General features: G+C 35.6%; 1 protein-coding gene across 2 annotated transcripts in view; it reads left to right on the forward strand.

The window, feature by feature from the left end:
* Positions 1-15,180, forward strand: part of PCLO (piccolo presynaptic cytomatrix protein) — a 324,823-nt gene that overhangs the window by 129,139 nt on the left and 180,504 nt on the right. For both annotated transcript variants that reach the window (XM_038154510.1, XM_038154511.1), the window contains exon 4: positions 12,079-13,299. In XM_038154510.1, coding sequence (XP_038010438.1) covers positions 12,079-13,299 — 1,221 coding nt within the window. The remainder of the gene's footprint in view (positions 1-12,078; positions 13,300-15,180) is intronic.

The raw sequence follows: 15,180 nt of genomic DNA on the forward strand, positions 1-15,180 counted from the left end.
GATGCATATTTTACTAGAAGTGTGTTGGGGTTGTTTTTTAATTGGCTTACATGATATATATTATTAAAAATAGAATGTAAATGCAAATTCCTAATTTAAGCTATATAATTTAATAGAACTATGAGTAAGTTTCTATTCAAATGATATATTTCTTTAGAAGAAAAAAACCCAAATTATATCCTGGTTTTATAAATGATGAAATAAAGTGTGAATGCAGTAGCTAAATTTTTCAGATGCCACAAAACCAAGAACTAAAAATTATTTTGAACAGTTTTACAAAAAGGCTGTTGTATCTTTTTGAGGTTTTTTTGGTGGAAATTGTGATAATTTTAGGAAAATAAGGAGATTTAGAGATCACCAACAAATTCCATAATTCCATCCCACTGTTTTGTTTGGGGATTTTTTTTTCTGTAAATGCTATTTCATTGGTTTGACACCATTCCTTATGGGTATCCTGAGGTGAATGGAGAGCTTGTAAGTAGCACAAAGCTGTGGGTCTGTCTCTGAAGAGGAATAAATGAACAATACAAGTGGTTGTAACATTTTTGCTGAGGATTGTTAGACAGAAAAGTGGAGGAGCTGCCTGGGTGAGACCCTCACTTCACTTGAATCATCAGGATCCCATTGGCCATGTGAGGGCTTTCATAGCCCAGAGAGCAAAGATAAGCAGAAAGTTTTGGAGGTTGGGGTGGGTTTTTTGGGGAGTTTTTTCATTTTGTGTTTTTTGGCTTTTTTACTTTTTACTTTTCATCAAACCACTGTGAGCTATTCACTTCTCTGTCATTTTTATCTCCAGATGTTTGTTCTTGACTCATAAGAGAACATACAATTAAATTAATTAGAAGCTGACATTAGTATCACTTATCCTGGAAGACTGAGGATTACATCATGTTATTTATGACATAAACAGGTTCTTTAAAAGGGTGTTTCCAGGATTGATAAAATGCTTCAAAATTAATTAAGACTTGAAAATTGACTTTTAATGAGAAAATAAGATCAGTCTATCTTGAATAACAGCAACACATCTGACAACATAAAACTTCAAATGAATGTTGCTCTTATTTGTTTGTTATTTATGTTAAGGATTATTTTTTGCCATTTTGAGTTTTTTAATAAGGGATGAAAATATAGAATTCAGTCCATAGTTTGGAGAATTAAAATTTTTGTTTGTTTTTTTGGGACAGATGTTCATATTTTTGGTTTAGAAGTAAGAGAACTGTGTGCTTTTGAAAGAGAGTAAAAACAGCAGATAACTTTAAAACTCAGTAACTCTTTATATTAAGAGTATTTTAACATATTTCTAAAACTCTTCAACAATTTTCAATTTTTTCTGAAAGTTTTACTACGGACACTTGAGCAACAAATACCCTTTTAAAACATGGTTCGAGAGAGGCCATGCTTTCAAGATAAAAGTTAAGCTTCTGTACAGTTTCTGTAGTCATTGTAAGAATGATACAAATATTAACCACAAGAATAGGGTTTGTCAAACCTGACATAAGGGACAAAACTATTAAGTATGAATACATTATGTATAGTAGTAGTAATAATAATAAGAATAAGAATACAAAAATTCAAATAGCAAATGTGTTATTTCCCAGTAGAGCCATATTTATTATTTTTTTAGCATTATTGTTGTAGAGTGTTATGTAGATTAAACCACAAGCTATTTTCATGACAAAGTAACTGTGATACTTTTTGCCAGAAGGGACTGCGAGTATCACTCCCATTTACAGTTCAGCTTGATGGTGTGGGAAGGTGCTGAGCTTGTATCACATGCATCTTGGTCTTGCATGACTTCTTTTAGAGATTATATTTTTAATGTTTTAATATGATTCTTTAAAACATAAGTAAAATTAAAATTCATATCTTCTCTAGCTTTTATTTTTGTATTTTTAGGCCATCTAAGAGCCAACATGTAAAAAATTCAATGGATAGAGAAATTATTGGAACAATAATCTTTGAATTGGAACAATAATCTTTGAAGCTAGAGAAGTTCCCCCCATAAATTTGGTTATATTCCTAAGAAATGCTGAAACACTGAGAGTAGAAAACTCTTTGTGAAACGAGAAGGATTTTGGCATTCAAGTATCAAATCTGTTAAGAATAATGGCCCCTTCTGGACACAAAACTCCATGTATAAAAGTTTGTTTGGCTTCCTGTGTGCTGCATACCTCTGTATGTGTGTAGATGTCTATCTGTCTATCATTTATGCATATATGAGTGAAAAATTATGGATTTGCCCTTTCCCTGAAATATGTATGGAGGGAGCCTCTGTCTTCTGATCAAGAAGAAATTCTGAATCAGCTAAAGTATATAAATAATTGTGTAATTAGTATTAGACCTGAGGTGACAAGTTGATTTGAGAGGATTCTTTTTCCTTCTGAAGACAGCAAAAATAAGTGAAAGTGCAACTAAGGAGTGCAAGGAGGTAACTTTGGAGGTGCTTCATTTTTCACTGTCTGTGTAGGGGTTTTTTTCCCACTTTGCAGAACAGTGCGTATTTTGTGACATGAGAAAAAATTATTTTTAGAAGGATAAAACAAATCATTTTCAAGCACAATGTGTCTATTACTTGTATTGCAAGTCCATTGGGAAATGGAGTACTCCTACTATCATTCAATATTTTGGGGCCTTGCCCTTACTTCCAAAGAGCTATGACAGATTTAGTGACACTAATGAGACAGAAAAATAAAGCCCCAGATTTCACAGGTTTTTTGTTTCGGGTTTTTGTTTTGTTTTGTGTTTGGTCTTTTGGGGTTTTTTGAGGGGTTCATTTCTTTGTTTGGTTTGTTGTTGTTGTTGTTGTTGTTTTTTCCTAGCAGCTAAGAACTGTATTTTATTTTTATATTTAATATTTATATTGAGAGTTAGCAGTACTTTTGTTTTCAGGCAGATTTACATGGGTTTAGATTATTTGGTATTTTCTTTGCATAATTTTATGGTGTCGCTTGAAAGTAAACTCAAGCTTATTATGTGTGATTCTTGGAGTATATAGGATTTAATTGCGCATTAAACACCAAGGAAACATCTGCTTTAAGTCATACTCTAGCATGACAGTATGTTATACATTCAAATAGATTGCATTCATGTTTCTGTACAAAATACTGAGAGGAATTTTTTAATGAATATTGGCTTAAGTTTCCCAAGAAAAGTATTTTATTTTTAGGGTTTTTTTGTACATATTTTCCAAACTATGGGAGAACACAGCATGCTCACATTTTTGAGTTACATTTTTTGACAGGATTTTCCTGCTGACTAAATGGCATATTCCTTTTTAAGACAATCTTTCCAATATTTTCTATTGTGTGGTGGCACAAAGGCAAAAATTGTAGGCAGGAAAGTGCAAGGTCAAAACAATGAGTGGGGCATACAGAAAAGATTATTGTCACTTAAAACGTGTCACTTCAGTCTCCCTGAGAGCTGATCAGCAGCCGCCTAAAAAAAGAAAGAAGCCAAGGTACTAAAAAGCTTGTTTTTTTTCCCTTTTGCACCTGCACCTCATCTTGCCTCTCGCCTTTCCCCAGACTTTGCACTGTGTTGCCTCAAGGCTTGGGAATTTGCCTCTTATCAGTAAAAAAGGTCACACCTGCTGATAAAGTGTTATTCTGCTCCGGTGTTGCAAAACCAGGCAGTGGCTATTCCTGTGCTGTGGTGCTGTGCCATCTCTGCACACTGCCCATGGCAGGGAGGTCAGTATGGTTTCCACCTCCTCATTTTAGGTGTTTAGGAGAAATGTCTATTGGGAGGAGATGCAGAAGCTGCTGGAGGGCCTGTGTGCTTCTCAGCATGTGGCATATCACACGAAGCCATGGTCACTCTGCACAGGTCTCATATCTATTTCCTTTGTTTATTACTTTTATCTCTTTACTGCCATGGCAGCTGCCAGCGTATCAGAAAATGGTTACATGCAAACTTCTTCCTGTATCTGTAGCTAATAATTAATTTAGTTTTCCAAAGCCAGGTAAGGGACCTTCCTTCCTTTTCTCCTGGACCTGTGTTCTCTTCATTGAGAATGGTGTGTTGCCTTGACTATGAATTATTCTCCATTCTTTTGTAAGCTCATTTCTTTGCTTGTCCCCCTAATTTTTCAGGCACCTAAAGGATTCAGATAACTTTCACATGACACTGAAAGCAAACAGTACATGCAAACTATGGCTAATAAACTGAAATTATAAAGCCATGTAAAAAAAAATAACCAGTAAAACAGATATGTACACTGTGATTCTGATTAAAAAGATTCAAACAGAAGAGACAAACTGAAAAGTAGAAAAAAGTCAGTGGAACTGTCTTCAGGTATTTAGAGATTTTGAATATCAGACCATTTATTTAAGTATCAGATTAAAGATTTAGGTCTTTTCTTCAGGCTACTATTTTAAGAAAGGTTATCTTTGGACTTTAGTAGAGGCTCTGAGCAAATCTCACATTCATCCTTGAAGTGAGGTCTGTGTGGAGTGCAGTTTGCTGCAGGCTCTCTCCCTAATCAGGAATAGATAAAATAGTCAGACCACCAACACTGTTCATATCTGGAGAGAAGATCCCATAGCCTGCTGACTGAATCTCAGTAGCCAGGGTCACAACTTTAGGTTCTCAATTAAGTATTTACAATTTAGGTTAGATGGGACTGGATGGAGCTAGGACTTAAAAAAAAAAAAAAAAAAGTCAGCTTTTTCTCTTTAAGTATTCACATCTCAGTTGATAGCATTTCACTTGAAGCATACAGATTCTTCTTCATTAAAAAATTAATGCATTATTGGGTAAAAATGGGGAAAAAGACACAGATTTCAATCTGCCTTAGCAGACACTTTTGGTTTTTCAAAGCATATTTTTGGGGTGAACTGCATATGTCATTTTTAAGATTATCTGATTTGCGAGAGCAAACAAAATGCAAAATGGCTTTTAAGAGCAATGATGTGTATCAGTTGTCTCTGTATTTCTATTGGGGATGACCAAAATTAAAAAAGTTCTTACAAAGAATGGTTAAGGTGTTTATATATATGATCCATTAAAGTTCAGGTACAGATTGCTTTTGTAGTTTATAACTAAATACATATTGTGAGATGTAATAAAAATAAGAGTTCTCCTTTTTGCTATGGAATCTAGTTCCATAGCTAAGATCCGGATTTTGAACAAAAACAATTTTCTCTAGACTGTCTGTAAAAGGTCAGCATTGAATACAGAATTGAATAGACCACAAACTCTTCAGGGGATGGTGTTGTTTGTTGTTTTAGTGCCATCTGTGACACTAGACATTTTGTCAGTTCAGAACACATAATAGTGATGGTGGGATGGGAATACTCACGTATTCTGCTGACCAGTTTGTGGGAAATCGTGATTCAGCCGCTAAGAGGCACAGAAAACAGTTATTCTTTGAGACTGTTGTAATAAAGGGTACAAAGGAGCATAGTGAGGCTTCTCAACATCTACATATAGCCAAGAAGGATTACAATAGCCTAACTTTTTTAAAGCTCTGACTAAACTGGTTCATAAAATAACTATTTAATAAAACTGTATTTCTACCATAAAATTATGACTTCAGACACTAACACAACCTTGGATTTCTTTGTCTATAGAATCTACAGAAATCTTTAAGAACTACAATGCTATCAAAGCAAGTTAAGAATAGCATTAATAGAGGTGCTATTCATTAATGCACAACAGTGTGGTCATTTGTCACGTATGCAAGCAACCAGAAATTATTTTAGTCATCTAATTGGGAATTTCCTTAGAAGAACCTGTGAAAGAGAATGTTGCTGCAACAATTTTTATCTGACTCTGGTTGTCAGATATACACTGAAATATGTTTATGAATGTAACTATTATCCTCTTATCCTGACAGTAAATTCTCTATCTGCAGTGGTATTTGTGAGTGAAATGAGAAACCAAAGATAATACAGAAACCCCTCTGAGATGGACTTTGTAGATTAGAGGACTGCTTAATAAGACAATTGTATAGTCATTGACACGTAAGGAGAGAAAGTTGATTTTCATGTGTACTTCATTGTAGAAGTCAATATTCAAAAATATCATAAATGTTTTATTAACAAAAGGTTGGCCTTTGAATGATGCCCATATCCACTTTATTGTTTTTCCTTCACTGGGGTTGTTTTTGCCATGCTAACAGAAGAAGTGGTCATCAGGGGTACTAAAGTGCTCGATGGGAATTTGTCTGTGTAAGACTGAGGAGGAAGAATCATGCCTTTGTTTTGGGGAACAGTAACCCTACAGCTGAGCCTGCCAATACAAAGCAGGGCTTTTAGTCATCTTGTTGTAATGATGCATGAAACAAAAAAAAAAAAAAAAAAAAAAAAAAAAAAAAAAAATTACAGTGCAGTTAGATTCAGGGGGAAAACAAATACAGTGATGTTAGCCCCTCCTCAATAAAAAAGTTATTTTTCCACAGTTTTGGTCGGTTTGCATCTGTGATGGTATATATTTACACTAGGGATACATTTTTGTGCATTGACAGCATAATTCTAAGCCCTAAGGGATTTCAGCAAAATAACTAAGGGACATTAAAGTATACACAGACACTATACACATAAAAATCCCATTATCTATTAAATTTAATTGCTAAAATAAAAATTCCCATACAACAGAGCAGTTGCTGAAAAACCACAAAACTTGATCTTTTTCTGAAGGTGCTGAGATGTATCTTGAAGGTAAGGGCATACACTTTTCAGAATTGTCATCACTTGAAGAAGTAGGTCATCTTTGTGTTGTCCTACTCCGTATTACATCTGTACATAACTGAATGAAATATTCAGCAGTTCTGACCCTATTAAATTAAGGAGCAGGTCATTCCTGACACATGGGAGAAACTCCAATTCCTGTGTACTTTTCTGGTAATCTGCTGCAGTATTTACAACTTTATCACTTGGTGTGGAAGAAAAGAAGACCATTGAAAATAACTCATTTTATTTCATAGTTGTGACGACTTATAACTAAACATATCAATTAGTAACAATAATGACAGGCTGAGATAACTTAGTCTTCCTAAATCACATACTGAAACTCTTTATTTGAGAAAAAGATAAAAGATGGTATTTTGTTTTGCATTGTTCAGAAAACAATTTCATCTTGGCTGCAACTTTAGCAAATAAAAAACCCACATTCTTAAACTGAAAAGGTAATCCCTTCCTCCTCTTGTTGACAAACTTCTTTATTCTGCAGGAATTTTTACCATTTCTTTTTTAAAGTGATGCTTTAAATTCATCTGAATCAGTTTTTGGGGTTTTCTATGATCTCTCTTTAGTGGCTAAAAGACACCTCGATGCTTAAAGTCAACTAAATTCTGAGAATCTATTTAATGCTAATGATATAATATATTCTGCTCATGATTACTATTACAGAAATGCAGTTTTTAAAACTGGTAGGATTTCATGAATCATTGAATGATTTTGTTGGCAATCACATCATATATTGAAATTAACTGTGTTTCTCTGTATCACAGCCCTATTGCATCATACTCCAGACTTCAAATCACTACTGGCAAGGAAGGTGTTCTAATTTTAAAGCTAAATTTGTCCATGGATCATTAATATCCATTTGGTTTGAAGCCAATATACCTTTCTTCCCATATAAGTCATATTTGTGAGATTCATTTCCCTAGAATAAGTTAGCCACGTTTTTCTAACCTTTTCTCAAAAAAATCAACCATCTGACTAAGCATTTGTTTGCACATCATTTCTCCAATTGGGGTAGAATCCAAAAATAATTTTAAGTTCCTAAGTGATATTTTAGACAAAATTTATGTGTAAATTCAGAAGAATCAGCCTGGAAAAACTGCCTGTGGCCTCCACAGGCACTATATCTGTGAAAACCTCTCTGAATTTTTTCTAATTCTGGATGCCATAGAGGCTTCACTGTGGACCCTGTCTCTGCCAAACTGGCTTCATTTAGACAGTTACCTCCTGCCTGCCTAACACTGTTTGGATAGAGAAAGTGTAAGATTTTAGTATTTTATTTTTGTATTTTTTCTTCTACAGTCTTTGTGGTCATGCTCTGAATATTTATGTTTCTCTATCACTCTATGTGGCATAGGTGGTAACTTTTTCATATGTAAATCTAGCAATTTGAATATTTCTTCTAGAGGTAGGAGATCTAAGTCCTCAGTTTGTGTGGGATTTGAATTTGTAGATCACACATCCCAAAGAAATGCTGGGGCCAGCATTCCATTCTAGATGGGAATGAAGCCTTCCCTTTCTGCATTTTGTTCAGGCCGTGTCTGCCACAGGCAAAGCAACACAGCAAGCAGGATGCACAGACTTCAGGAGTACAGAGCAATTTGTGGATGAATACACACAGCAGACAGATACCAATGAAGAGTTGTTAATATTAACATATTCACCACCTCAGTGAGGCCTTTGGATAGTGTCTGCTGGCCATACAGTCACCAGTCAGGTCAGCAAGCAGCAACTTCTCCACCTCCTTGGAACATACCAGCCAACCTTTGCACTTGCTGGGTTGTTACCATCCACTTCCCTTTATTTTCCTTTTGGCTTTGTACCTCTCCATGTCAAATTGCGCTCCCTGTGACACTATGCAGTTTTACTTTTTTTTTTTTTTTTTTTTTTTTTTAGTTTTCCTGTATCACCTGGTTTTCTCTAAAATACACTCTCAGCAGCCTTTTTCTCAATAAAACTGAGCTGAGGACTCTCAGCTGTACCAGCCTAGGCCTTGAATCAGCCACCTGAGACTCTGAGCTGAGCCTTTCAAGAGTTCCTTCACTCCTTTAGTTTGCAGAACGGGCCATTCTGTAACAAGCAGGGCAGAGCTTTTCCTTGGTGACTGAAAACCAGACCTTCACAATGAATGTTAGACGTGTGCCTTTTTCATAATGACATTAGTTTATTACAAAACTGCGTGAGGAGAACATTGTGACGGAGCTATTTTGTTCTGCCCAGCAATATTGGGTTGCTGAAACTAGGGAGAAAGCCGTGGATTCAGGGTATTAAAGCACTTGTATCACTTTCAGTGCCAATCATAATGTCTATGGCCAATTCAGGGACCAAAGGGTGTGAAGAATTCTGTAAAGAACTAAGAAGATTTATCTAGTGAAGACTGCTAAAATAAGATGATGTCCATTTCCCAAGTCCTAATAAATTTGGGTTGACAGGCTAACTGAAGAGTTAGCCTTAGGGAAAAGCTTGCATTCAGGGCATGAGGTTAACTGAGGAAAAGACAAGTCTAAGACCGAGGCATATGACTTCATGGTACAAAATTTGATTTTCCTGAGCACTATTTTGACAGAGAATCAGGAGCTAGAGGCCTAGTGCTAGAAGATGATTTTTGTATATTCTTTTGTGACCAAATATCCGCATGGTAATGAAAAACCATTATATGAAACACATAGCTTTGGGAGTAATATATGCAATGCTTATACAACAGCACTAAAAAACAAAGTGGTAAATAGATGCAGCTATAGAAGAATTCCAAGAGGACAATGGCAAGGTTCATTAAATCACTGGATATCTGGACACTTCCAGGTTATTTCCCTACTATCACATTCATCATTTTGGCAGAGAGATAAGTATGGGAGTTCCATTTTTGACAAAATGTAATGCATTTTGCCAATCTGCTAATCATCAAATTCCTTTCTTCATGTTAATTGTCATTATTTTCCTTTTAAAAATTCTGCCATGTGCTCAGCACGAAGCATAGTCTTTGAGTTGCAGAAATTTGCTCCGGGGAAAAGACAATAGAGACAGCAAGCAGTGGAAACAGTGACTGGGTAATTAAACACTTAATACTGTTACTAAAGTTGCTGAAGTTCTTATAGGCATCCAGAGAACTGAGTCTGTGAAGGATTTAAATGAGGGAAAGGGAAGTGACAATGAATCTGAGAAGGAGCAGGTGTATGAGCAGTGAGTAGGCTGCAGCTGAAGGTACAAGATGGAATCTGCATTAACAGCAGAGATAGGAGGAGAGCCAAGTGTAGATGTACCCCAAATGTAGACAGACCCTAGAAACTGGATATAAAGAAATAAAAATAAAATAGCTCAAACAAATGGGACTGCGAAAAGAGTATGTGAATTTTAAGTATAATTTAACATGTTCATAATGAATATCTACATAGCAGTAATTTTTTGAACCATGGATTATTTCATGGCAGAAGCCACTTCATTATGTTTTTATGTAATGAAAGATGGCTAAGGCTAGATTCTGAAAAGCTTAATATGCTTAAGTACTGTCTTATTCTCATGCCCTGTGCTGACTGAAGCTATATTAGCACAAATAATAATGGCGTTATTGCTGCTTACATTGGGAAATTAGCATTTTTCAGGCTGAAAGGATAAAACAAAATCTACCCCCTTTTTGTGGGTTTAAAATCCTTTTAGCCCTCCAATAAATTTTAAAAAATAACTTTGATAAATATTTTGCCAACTTTTTTTTATACTGATCTTCACAAACTTTACGAGAAAACAATCAAAGCTACTATGAAATTGGAACTGGTATTCAGTAGTCTTTTAATGCTAAATGTTATTTAGCATTTTTAGTCCATTACAGACTTCTAATAATAATATAATGATTTTCTGTGGGGCAGATTTATTTCCTGAAGCATTGCTTCTATTTTCAGTTTATAAAAGACAGTACACAACATATATATGGCTTCCAATACTGTTTTCTAGGAAAAGAGAGGAAACTGTGCTAAGAATTCCAGATAACCCTATCTAAAAGAAGTATTTGCAAGAAAAATTAGGTATATTTTGCACATTCATTAAAAAAAAATTGTATTTCTTAATTAGTGCTTCCTCAACAAATTACATGTAGCTGGAATACTTTAACTCCTAAGGAGGAGAATAATAGATCCTGGAGGATTATATTTTAAAATGCTTTTATTCAACATAAAATAATTTAAGCCTAAATTATAATTAATAGTCTGATATACAGCCTCATTCAGTTTGAATTTGCAAAGGATATAGTTAAGTGTTAGGGGAGACTGCTGATTCAGCTGATAAACTGCATTTATTGGGACAATATTATCAGGTACTATTATTAAATGCTTTTGTGTCAATTTCTAGGATGCTTACTAGTTTGATCATTTCTATAGAAGTAGAATAATAAATACGCAAGACAATTTTTTGATGACCTGAATGATGATGCGTATTCTTGCTTTGATTGTGCCTGGAACAAAATTTTTAATAGCCTTTCCTTAGTTGCGTTTCCATAAAACTAGCCCCTTTGAGCTGTTCTTATGTCATATCATCTGCATTTCTTGTAATTTCTATATCACTTACAGAATTGCTGATCAGCTATTTTTCAATGTAGATTTTATTGCACATTATACACCACTTATCCACCAGTGAAGCTCATATTGTACTAGTGAAGTAAACCTTCATTAACTATTCTAGTATCCAAAAGAGACTGTTTTTTTCTTTCCTTTCAGTGCCTTTCTGTGCTTAAAATTTTCTTTTGCTATTTTAAAGGAACTATAACTAAATCCCACTGGAAACAGTGTGATTACTCCTCTCATGTAGTAGCTAGGCAACTGGCAAGGAGATCTTTTGCACAGATAGAAGTACTTGTCCTTTTTCTGATTTTTTGGGAAGAATAGTAAAAGGAGCCAGTGTGCAGCAGGGATTTAGCAGTAAAGTGAGCAGAGGGGTGATCTTCCTGTTGAGTTACAGCCTTAATAAATTTATACAGATACCTATACAAAAGCTCAAGAGAGGATTTCCTAAGAGAAACACAGCCATGAGTGCCAGTTGGTTCCCTTTTTCTCAGGCTAGCAAAATTATAGGGACCTATTGATAGATTATAGAGGTTTTAGAAAGAAATATAAGTTAGAAATATGTAAGCAAACTTTGCACATATAGGTCATCAATACTTTGGAAAATTGTTGTTGCTGTTTTCACAGTGCCTTTTTATATTTGTTCATCTTGGCTTTCTGGAACCTGATATGCTCCATTTCTGGAATGGTGCTATGGAGCTTCATGCAAGAGAAGAAAAGAAAATAAATAATTTACCAGTATGCATAGCATTCAGATGGAAAGAATTCAACTGTATCAGCTGAAAACACTGTATGATTTTATTGTTACTTTTTCAAATAAGTAACTTCATATGTTTGTTGTATCACAGGTACAGGAATGGCTGTGCTTAAACTGCCAGACCCAAAGGGCAATGTCAGGACAACTTGGAGATATGGGCAAGGCGCCACTTCTGAAAACAGGCCCTTCACAACCAACATCCAAACCACCTGCTCCTCCTCAAAAACGGCCTGTGCCTGCTGTCTCACATTCCCCTCAGAAGACTTCCACACCACCCACTCCAGCAGCAGCAAAGCCAAAAGAAGAGCCAGGCCTTCAGAAGGAAGCTCCAAAACTTCAGCAGGGGAGATTGGAAAAAACATTGTCAGCTGATAAAATCCAGCAAGGAATTCAAAAGGAAGATGCAAAACCTAAACAGGGAAAACTGGTCAAGACACCCTCAGCTGATAAAATCCAGCATGCTTCTCAGAAGGAGGACCCGAGGATTCAGCAAGCAAAATTGACAAAGACAGCCTCCTATGATAGAGTTTTGCAGGAAGTTCAGAAGGAGGATGAAAAACTTCAAGAAGCAAAGCTGGCAAAAACATCCTCAGCTGATAAAATTTTGCATAGAGTTCAGAAGGAAGACATAAAACTTCAAGAGGCAAAATTGGCAAAGGTACCCTCAGCTGACAAAATTTTACAGGGAATTCAGAAAGAAGACCCAAAACTCCAACAGATGAAAATGGCAAAGGCACTGTCAGCTGACAAAATCCAACCTGCAGCTCAGAGGGAAGATACAAAACTTCAGGAGGTAAAATTGCCAAAGGCAGCTTCAGTTGATAAAATCCAACATGGAATTCAGAAAGATATAAAACTTCAACATGAAAAAATTAAGAAAACTTCATCAGTGGATAAAATCCAAGAGGAAGGTCAAAAAGAAGAAACAAAACTTCAGCGAGGGAAACTGTCAAAGACACCTTCAGCAGATAAAATTCCTACAACAATAACTGCAGACCAAAAGATACCCCTGAGCACACTGGAAGAAGATAAAGAAACTGTGATTCTGGAAAAGAGCAAACCACATCCAGAAGACAAAAAGGAAGAAATTACAGCTGAGATTAAAGAGCATGTTGCTGAAGAGAAAGCAGAGGTTGAAGCACCTTATAAGGGACTGCAGGCTAAGGAGCAAGAAGATGTTAAGAAAGAGGATTTGACAACTGGGATTTCACAAGAGGTTTTGAAAGCTGAAAAAGCTCAGGAAGCAGAAATTTCTGCTCAAACAGCACCTTTGCCAGGAGCTGACCACGTGGAAGCAGTGCGAGAAAAAATAGTAAGTGTTTTTCTCCCTCCCACTTCCCTCTCTCCACCTTAGAATCTGATCCTTACAGACTAGATCCTTCCTGTTTTACTGTTATTCTCTTTACAAAATTATTCTGAATGATAAAATCAATGACTCACATTTAGTGAAAGTTTCACTAGCTAGTCCTGTGCTCACATGCACATTTCAAGGTTATTTGTCTGTTTTTTAAGTCTCAAGCAGTTAAGCATTTGAAACAAAGGCAAAGCTCCTGTTTAATAATTTTTCCAATATTTCAGATTTATTTCCCTTGATCTTTTGACTCTTCAGACCTCAAAGATTAATTGTTGAAATTTGAGTGTTTTCATAATTCTCAGTCCCAAAAGGGAATAATCTGAGAGAATAACGTGCACAGTGCTTTGCAATAACAAAATATAACAAAATATAAATTTTAGGAATACTTTGTAATACCTGAACATGGTACATGAAAGTATGCAATTTTTACATCTTTTTACTATTTAATTGGTTTATCTCATAGAGACAAGTCCATTCAGGTAGGGTACTTTTGGACTCTCAAGTCAGAGGAATGGATGAGTTTGTGATAGCCTGTACTAGAGGTCTGTATTCAAGTCACTTTATCAGCTGAAGAGAATAGCATGCACAGTTTGTTGAGAAATGAAGAGTTAAGGGGTTTTGTGTCAGCACTGCAAACTAGGTGTTGATTATTATGTTATGAAAGTAGTATGTTATGAGGGTAGGAGTAGGTTTAGGCAAAGTGTTTAATCTTTGCCAGAATTGTTTTCAAATCATTCTAGTCAAAAAGGTCAAGGGCTTGGTTGATTTTGTTTTATGCATTTCCTGGTGGTAATTAAGATATCTGGACAGAAAAATATTCTAATTCATAAATTTTGCTTTGGAAAATATTATTTTTATGAACCAAGTCTCCTGTCTGAAAAAAACCTCCTATTACATGTTATGTTTACTGCTCTTGATCATATCAAGAGTTATGGTGTATGATTGTACTGAGGGAATCTCTGAATTATGCTTACAGTAACATAGCCAGAAATCCTACCTTTTGGGCCAAACAAAAAGGAGAACTGGGAAAATCCTATTTCAAATTGTTCAGCATTAAAAATAAAGAAGGTGTCTCACCTAGCTTGTGCTTAGTAAAATTAGCTCTGATTTATTTTAATTTTTTCTTTATTGAAGTACTTCAGTATTATCTGTGCTGTTCATCAAGCATTGCTAGACACAGCTCTGCCCAAGAGTGTGTGTGATAAGAGTGGTGATGCCAATTTAGATATCACACATTGCTTCCATTTCACTAGGTAAAAGACAACATGTACACATTGAAGAATATAATTTACATGTATTTCAGGGTACAATCATATGGAGGATTTCAGCTAAGTAAATTTTTAATTATGGATGCAAGGGAAAACCTTTCTGCACTTGACAAACTACTGTCATTTTACATTCAATTCTGCAGAAATCATAGTTACTAACTCTTCTAGCATTCCAATAGAAGATAAGCAATTTTTGCTACCCTACTTTTCAATTAAAAAAAAACAATCAAAAAAAAACCACAAATGGCAGCAATAAGTCCCTGAAGCCATAAAAAGGCTGAAGTTCTGATTCAGTACAAGCAGTAGAATAATCCATGGGAAATCATAGAATCATAGAATTGTTTGTATTGGAAAGGACCTTAAAGTTCATCTCATCCCAACCCCTCTGCCATGGGCTAGGATGCCTGCCTCTAGACCTGGTGGCTCAAAGCCCCATCCAGCCTGGCCTTGTGCACTTCCCTGGATGGGACATCCACATCTTCTCTGGGCAACCTGTGCCAGTGATTCACCACCTTCATAATAAAGAATCCTTATTAATATATAATCTAAATTTGCCCTCAGTAAGTGTGAA

This window comes from Motacilla alba, chromosome 1A (assembly GCF_015832195.1).
Source record: "Motacilla alba alba isolate MOTALB_02 chromosome 1A, Motacilla_alba_V1.0_pri, whole genome shotgun sequence".
In the NCBI taxonomy this organism is placed as follows: domain Eukaryota; kingdom Metazoa; phylum Chordata; class Aves; order Passeriformes; family Motacillidae; genus Motacilla; species Motacilla alba.